At 37.0% G+C, this 8,597-nt stretch overlaps 1 protein-coding gene across 1 annotated transcript; it reads right to left on the minus strand.

Moving 5' to 3' along the window:
• Window positions 1-948: 948 nt before the first annotated feature.
• LOC113258092 (C-type lectin domain family 6 member A) lies at window positions 949-8,350 on the minus strand. The gene is made up of 4 exons (XM_026502811.3): window positions 8,332-8,350; window positions 8,046-8,231; window positions 6,498-6,599; window positions 949-2,081 (listed from the first exon to the last, which is right to left on the minus strand). The coding sequence occupies exons 1-4, from the start codon at window positions 8,348-8,350 to the stop codon at window positions 1,879-1,881; spliced, it is 510 nt and encodes a 169-aa protein (XP_026358596.2). The 3' UTR covers window positions 949-1,878.
• Window positions 8,351-8,597: the final 247 nt, after the last annotated feature.

An 8,597-nucleotide genomic window follows, 5' to 3' on the forward strand; every position in this document is an offset into this window, starting at 1 on the left:
GACTTGAATAGACATTTCTTCAAAGAGAGAATACAAATGACCAGCACAATATGAACAAATAGTTTTATTATTTTTTATTGTAATTCCAGTGTAGTTAACATACAGTGTTATATTAGTTTCAGGTGCACAATATAGTGATTCAGCACTTCCATGCATTACTCCGTGCTCATCAGATAGGTGTACTCTTAACCCCCTGCACCTATTTCACGCATCCACCTATCCCCCTCCCTTCTGGTAACCATTAGTTTATTCTCTATATTAAAAGTCTGATTATTGGTTTGTTTGTCTCTCTCTCTCTCTCTTTTTCTCTTTGCTGATTTATTTTGTTTCTTAAATTCACATATGAATGAAGTCATGGTATTTGTCTTTCTCTGACTTATTTCATTTAGCATCATAATACTTTCTAGCTCCATCCATGTCATTGCAAATGACAAAATTTCTTTTTTGTGGCTGAATAATAGTTCATTTTATATATATACCACATCTTCTTTATCCATTCACCTATTGATGGACACTTGGGCTGTTTCCATATTTTGGCTATTGTAAACACTGCAGCAATAAACATATGGGTACATACATCCTTTCAAATTAGTGTTTTCATATTCTTTGGGTAAATACCCAATAGTGCAATTACTGGTTCATATGGTAATTCTATTTTTAATTTTTGAGGAACCTCCATTCTGTTTTACACAATGGTTGCATCAGTTTGCATTTCTACCAACAGTGCATGAGGGTATATGAACAGATTCATAATATTGCTAATCATTAGAGAAATGCAAATCAAAGCCAAAATGGAATAAAATCTTACACCCATTAGGATGGCTGCTATCAAAAGGAAAAAAAAAAGAGAAAAAAGAAAAAAAATTTTAAAAAAAGAACAGGTTTTGTCAAGAATGTGGAGAAATTGGAATCCTTGTGCATTCTTTGTGAGAGTGTAAAACAGTACAGTCACTATGTAAATCGGTGTGGTGGTTCTGCAAATAAATTAAAATTAGAATTATTATATGATCCAGAAATCCAACTTCTGGGTATATATCCAACGTAACTGAAAGCAAATCTCATAGAGACATTTGCATACCCAAGTTCACTGTAGCATTAGTCACAAAAGCCAAGAGGTAAAAGCATCCTAAATGTCCATCAACCCTTGAATGGATAAATGATATGCAGTGTATGTACAATGGAATATTATTCAGCCTTAAAAAGGAAGAGAATCCTGTCACTGCTACACCATAAATGAACTTTGAGGACATTATATTAAGTGAAATAAGGCAGTCACAAAAAGACAAATACTGTATGGTTCCACTTATATGAGGTATTTAAAGTAGTCAAACTTATTCAAGCAGAGAATAGCAGGCATGGTGGTTGCCAGGGACTGTAGGGAGGGACTAATGGGTAGTCGTTGCTAAATTGCATAAAGTTTCAGTTTTACAAGATGAAAAAGTTGTAGAGATCTTTTTCAACAATGTGAATATACTTAACACTACTGAACTGTACATTTAAAAACAGTTCAGGGGGCGCCTGGGTGGTACAGCGGTTAAGCGTCTGCCTTCGGCTCAGGGCGTGATCCCAGCGTTTTGGGATCGAGTCCCACATCAGGCTCCTCCGTTATGAGCCTGCTTCTTCCTCTCCCACTCCCCCTGCTTGTGTTCCCTCTCTCACTGGCTGTCTCTATCTCTGTCAAATAAATAAATAAATAATCTTTAAAAAAAATAAAAATAAAAAAATAAAAACAGTTCAGGGGCACCTGGGTGGATCAGTCGGTTAAGCGTCCAACTCTTGATTTCAGCTCAGGTCTTGATCTCAGGGTTGTGAATTCAAGCCCCTCTTTGGGCTCCAAGCCCAACAAACAAACAAACAAACAAACAAACAAAAAACAGTTCAGATGGTAAATGCTGTATTTTCTTCCACAACTAAAAAAAAATTTAATGCAAAATAAAGTACCTGCTCTGCTTCTGTGTTGATTGCCACCAAACGAGCACCCATTACAACACAGTTCTGCTGACTCTTTGACCAAAAACTCTGTGCGGTAAAAATGAAGTAGCAGCCAGAACCAAATGATTTCCAAGTATTCGGGCAACAGGCTCAGACATTTCCTGTGCTCACCAAAGAGAAGGATGAGGGCAAGACGGCGTAAATAAGATGAAAGAGGTATGTTTTATACACAAAATTCCAAGGATCTGCGTTGGTTTTCCAGACAGGGGTGTCCAATTTCATGTATTTACTGTTTCCCTGAATTATATAATTTGGAGTCGTAGATTTGCTTTTAAAAAAACATTCTTTAGCATTAAGTCTTCAATATTTCCTAAGGTTTACCTGCATAATTGCTCTGGATTTCCTACAAAAAAAAAAGTCATTTTCAAGTTTTTTTTCCCTGTTCTTCAAATCCTTTGTACATTAGAAGCACCAACGTCTCTCAGAATTTCAAATCACTAATAGAAGTGAATAATTTTAGCATATATATATATATACACACACACATAATCTAAATAATAAGTCTTTTAGATTTGTTGGGGTTTGAGTGGTTTTCAGCAATTATAATATATCTGGTCTTCTTGGGCTTAATTTTTCAATCCACATTGCTAAGATTCATCTATGTTGTGTGTAGGCCTATTTTTTTATGTTGTTATATCATTATATATTAAGTGATGAGAAACAATGTATAGACTTTTTTATCTTTTATAACATTATGAATCAAATGAAATAGATAGACCATATCTATTTCATTTTTTTTGCTTATTTTAACATTTATTTGGTGCTTGCTTTATACTACATAGGGTACTAAGTACTTTACAAATATTATTGTCATAACATCCATGTGAGGTAGGTATTATTGTTATCCACATTTTTATCGTTATTTTTTTTTATTTATTAATATAAAGATTTTATTTTTTTATAATAATATTTTTTTATTATATTATGTTAGTCACCATACAGTACATCCCCGGTTTACGACGTAAAGTTCGATGATTCATTAGTTGCGTGTAACACCCAGTGCACCATGCAATACGTGCCCTCCTTACTACCCATCACCGGTCTGTCCCATTCCCCCACCCCCCTCCCCTCTGAAGCCCTCAGTTTGTTCTCAGAGTCCATAGTCTCTCATGCTTCTTTCCCCCTTCTGATTACCCCCCCTTTCTTTATCCCTTTCTTCCCCTACTGATCTTCCTAGTTCTTATGTTCCATAGATGAGAGAAATCATATGATAGTTGTCTTTCTCTGCTTGACTTATTTCACTTAGCATTATCTCCTCCAGTGCCGTCCATGTTGCCCCAAATGTTGAGAAATCATTCTTTTTGATAGCTGAGTAATATTCCATTGTATATATGGACCACATCTTCTTAATCCAGTCATCTGTTGAAGGGCATCTCGGCTCCTTCCACGATTTAGCTATTGTGGACAATGCTGCTATGAACATTGGGGTGCATATGGCCCTTCTCTTCACTACGTCTGTATCTTTGGGGTAAATACCCAGTAGTGCATGGCTGGATCATAGGGTAGCTCAATTTTCAACTTTAATATTAGCTGCTTTTAGAAATCTATCTCATGGGGCGCCTGGGTAGCGCAGTCGTTAAAGTGTCTGCCTTCGGCTCAGGGCGTGATCCCGGCGTTCTGGGATCAAGTCCCATATCGGGCTCCTCCGCTGGGAGCCTGCTTCTTCCTCTCCCACTCCCCCTGCTGTGTTCCCTCTCTCACTGGCTGTCTCTCTGTCACATAAATAAATAAAAAATCTTTAAAAAAAATAGGAATAGAATTGATATTGACTTCTATCTCATTGTAGTAATATTAGGATACATCTGATTGCATTTTTTTAAGTCCCATTCATCTCATTAAAAGATGAGTTTCTAACAGTTTTACTTTATTGGTAATAATTTATCAAAGTTTGTAATAAAGATGTGATGTTTTGAATATTATATCCTCATAATAATTGTAATGAAAAGTCAATCCAGAAGAAATTTTATAACATGTAAAACCTAATATTCCTCAGGAAATAAAAATACCAGACATATATTACATATTTTAGAAAATTGAGGATGTATAATATAAATATTAGTTGAAGGGAGAAAAAGAATAATGTTGAATACTACATCAAAAATAAATAAATAGGGGCGCCTGGGTAGCGCAGTCGTTAAGCGTCTGCCTTCGGCTCAGGGCGTGATCCCGGTGATCTGGGATCGAGCCCCACATCAGGCTCTTCTGCTGGGAGCCTGCTTCCTCCTCTCCCACTCCCCCTGCTAGTGTTCCCTCTCTCGCTGGCTGTGTCTCTGTCAAATAAATAAATAAATAAATAAATAAATCTTTATAAATAAATAAATAAATAAAATAAGGGGCGTCTGGGTGGCTCAGTCGGTTAAGCATCTGCCTTCCGTTCAGGTCACGATAGGGCTCCCTGCTCAGTGGGGAGCCTGCTTCTCCCTCTCCCTCTGCCTGCCACTCCCCCAGCAGTGCATGCACTCTCACTCGCTCTGTCAAATGAATAAATAAAAAATCTTTTAAAAAAAGTAAATCTTTAAAAAAAAAGATAAAAGTCAAGAAAAAAAAACTGTAAAACATCCTACTGTTAAAGAATACGTGTTCATGTTTTTATGAAGGTAGTAGGGATAACACTTCTGAACTAGTATTTAAACACTAGAAGATAGATTTTAAAAAGAAATGTAAGAGTTCTTTAAGTGTCAATATTTATAGTATTTTATAACTTTAAAGCTTTGTTTCTATAACATGAACATCATGAAACACTTTAGATGTCCAAATAAACTTTATAAGGAGGCACATCATTTTTCAAAATCCTTGTTGGGGATTGGCAAGCAAAACAATTTGAAAACCACGGGTCTATGTAGAGCACAGGCCTACTGAAGAAACGGACTTTATCCAGACATCTGAACATCTCAACACTCTGAGACTGTGGGAAATAAATTGGAGAAGATACACTGTGGCTATCAATTATTTTTTAACTTTAATTGAAATGGAAATTTTGTGTTTACACTTTTATTTTTCATTTCCATTGTAACAAGAATTTGAAAAGATATTGTTAAAATTTGAGCACTTTTACTTGCTGACATGGTATTATGTAAAATAATTTTATCATATAAATTTGAATTATGAAATTTGAATTAGTTGCATTGAACGGCCTCATTGGCCATAAATAGTATTAGGTTGGGTATACTTAAGGAGTAAATTTGCAGTCTCTAATGCCACACAAATGTGGCATTAATTTAATCAATATCCATCTCTGTCTCGTTCATTTCAGAGCATTCAAAAGGCAAAGGCTAAGCACCCATTGCTTCTTCCAAGAAGCCATTCTTTAAAACTCCAGTTGTGGGAGTGCCTCCAAAGTGTGGGAGGAAGACCATCCTAATAGAATTATGTTTTTCTCTCCAGAAGGCCCAGCTCCACAATTGTTTGACAAAAGAACCCTAATGTGACAAGAGAATCAGAGATCAGGGAGAGTAAAGAAAATCATACCTCACCACCCATACACAATATTCTTGTCGAATACCAAAAAAGGGAAAATTCTAACATCTCACAGAAATACAAAGAAACCTCTGCCCTCTTTTTACCCCTTATAGGTTTCTGCATAGAAGCAGGGGATCAAATTGTTTAGTTCTTAAAAGTAGCAAGAGTCTGAAATCTATTTGGACTTTTTTTCTTGGAAGGAGTAATGCCATGAAGTCTACCAACATGCACTTGGCCTTTCTTTGGCTTTTTTCACTAGATACAGTGTGAGGCAGACAATGATTCTGAATTCAACTGTCCTAACTCTTCACACATAGTTACCAGGACTATATTTTAGAGTGAGGGCAGTCTCAAACTGAGCCATGTTCCGAGATCCAAACTGACCACTAATAAAGCGGATACTTGGAATGGAGAAGGCTATTATTGAGAACCTTAGCTATCAAAAAGAGGATTTTATCCATTTGATAAGGATGAGGATAATGTGAAACAAGAACTGTTATGAATAGGGGCGTCTGGGTGGCTCAGTCAGCTAAGCATCTGCCTTCAGCTCACGTCATGATCCCAGGGTCCTGGGATGGAGCCCCATGTTGGGTTCCCTGCTCAGCAGGGAGTCTGCTTCTCCCTCTCCCTCTTCCCCTCACCCCCCAGTAATGCTCTCTCAAATAAATAAATAAAATCTTTAAAAAAAAAAAAGAAATTAAGAACTGTTATGAATAATTTCTAGTGTTGCCTTGAGAAAATTACGTGGTGTACGTTGGTAGCATTTATTGAGATGGAGAAGTCTGGAGGAAAAATTGTTTTGAGGGTGAATCTAGAGCCTGATGTGAACATGTAAGTGTAGAGATAACTTAAAGCAGAGACTTTATTTAAAAAAAAAAAAAAGGTGTTACGTGCAAATAATGAATCACTGAACACTACATCAAAAACTAATGATGACTAACATAACACAATAAAAAAGAAAAAAGATAGAATAAACCAATGGTGAGCTCGACCCTGATCTCTCTCTGAGAAAAGGGGAAGTCTGGTTGGGCATTGCAACACCTTACCTGCCACGCTCGTCCCTTCACTGAAGCAGGTTAAACTTGAATGATATGTGTGTAGTTCAGACAGCCTTTTGTCAGTTTTGCCATAGGAAAAATGATAAGTCATTGTGAAGGAAGAAGGATTAGTATTCATCTTTTTTTTTTTTTTTTACTATAGAGCCTCATGTTTTATATATCTGTACCAAGCTGGCTTCCTTCCAACCACTACCAATCTCCTCTCTACGCAAGCTCAATACAGAGCATGCTGAATTATTACCTGTTTGTATTCATTAATCTTGTTTGTTTATACGCCTGCAACATGTATCTTTCCCCACTGAAATTTAAGTTCTATATTGCAGGGCAGAGATTTTATCTGTTTTCCATGTCAATCAATCTCAAACACCTAGAACAGTGACGGTCACAAAGTAATCAATAGACATTTGTTGATTCACTGGCTGTCTGTTTCTCTTTAATTTTAATAATCCTGAAGCAAGCTTGCAGATTATTTTGTTATTCTCCAAAATTTCTGACTGTTGGTAGCTACAGATAAACATATAAGGTAAATAACAACCAAGAGGAGCCTTTAAACACTTAGACATTTTAAATATCTCAGATAAACATTAACTTTCATGTTCAAGGGCGTGCGCTTTAAGCAAGACCTGTTCTCTCTCAGGTCCTGCCATGATTCTTCACTTACTCTTTCATGTCATTCTACTACTGAAGCTCGGTACTGTCAAACCTTCCTACCTTGGGGTCCTGAATATCTGCTGCCTTTAATGAAATAACTACTCCTAAACCTCTTTCTCTGTTGCACTTGGCCAGGAACAGTAAAGCAGATTTTAACCTAGGTGATAATTGTGTTTTAATAAAGACTGTGGGGGAGGGGGGAGACTGTGAGACTGATTTATATCTCAGAAGGAACTTCAAACATGGCCCATTGGGCATAGGAAGTCACTTTCACTCCCTCCCAGACTATTCAACACTATTTCTAATCACCTTATCAGCAAATAGAAAACCAAACTCTAGCTTAAAGAGCAAAAAGATCTTTGTAACTTCTCACAAAATGAAGTTGAAGTATTTATTTGCAAGTAAATTGAACAGGGAAAAATATTTTATTCCCTTGTATCTTCAGTATTTCATTTGAAAACTTTTTCTTCTCATACTGGGAAAGACTCCTACATGAAAATCAAAGAGCCTAATCTCTATTATGATTATAAAAGTAATTATAGTTGCACTCTCAAAATAGGGTTTTTGTGCCTACAGAACACGTGATCACTAGGGAACCCAGTAGTGGAAGACGGTGTTTTAAAGCGTGTCCACAACTAACACACATTCACATGTGACGTCCTATTGGGGAAAGTGCTAATAAAACCAGGTGGAGTAAATCTGGAAGCAGAGTCAATTACCAAAAGATGAAAAAAGAGGAGTTGACAGGAGGAAGAGAAATCGAATATGGTATTACAAGTCAGAGCTAACATATTAATGGGGTAAAAGATGACATACCCTAGGAAATCTTTATAGGACACGATAAGAAAAGGAATCAAGAGACATGGCACCCAGTGAAGAATTTATCCACACAGCTCGCAATGAAACAAGCACAGAGGAGTGCTACGGAAATCACAGCAACAGACCAGGATCTCACCTGGGACCGCCATACTGCTTTCTCTGTCAGATCAGCAAGACAACTGCAGTCATCAGGGGGCCAGGAAGTGAAAGTTCCTAAGAAGCTTAGAGCAATGAAGAAACAAGATGAAGAATCTCATTAAAAACCTAGAACAAGAGGAGAGCTTAGAAAGGCCCTCAGAATAAACAAACAGGTGGCGGCTCTGTAGTCCTAAACAGTCTGGGCAAAACTCACCCTCAGCTGTAATTTCCATTTCTTTATTCTTTCTTCTTAAATATTATATTAATGCATTGACTCCCTGTCTTGCTGAAAACATCATTTTGTCTCCCTCTTCCTATACCACTGTATTAATATTTGGTTTCTTACTTTTTCAAGTGCTGCTGGCTCTGAGGAATTATTCTTTCAACTTCCCAAGACTCTCATTGTGGTGTCCAATCTTTGTCCCATCAATCTGTCGTCTATCCCCTCTCTCCAGATGACTTATCATCTCATCATACACT

This window comes from Ursus arctos, unplaced genomic scaffold (assembly GCF_023065955.2).
Source record: "Ursus arctos isolate Adak ecotype North America unplaced genomic scaffold, UrsArc2.0 scaffold_26, whole genome shotgun sequence".
In the NCBI taxonomy this organism is placed as follows: domain Eukaryota; kingdom Metazoa; phylum Chordata; class Mammalia; order Carnivora; family Ursidae; genus Ursus; species Ursus arctos.

Coding starts and splice junctions, on each gene's coding strand:
- LOC113258092 (XM_026502811.3), bottom strand. Junction 6,600..8,045: donor TTTCATTGCGAGCTGTGTGG/ATAAATTCTTCA, acceptor CTTCCTTCACAA/TGACTTATCATTTTTCCTAT. Junction 2,082..6,497: donor TGAAGGGACGAGCGTGGCAG/GTAAGGTGTTGC, acceptor GAAATGTCTGAG/CCTGTTGCCCGAATACTTGG.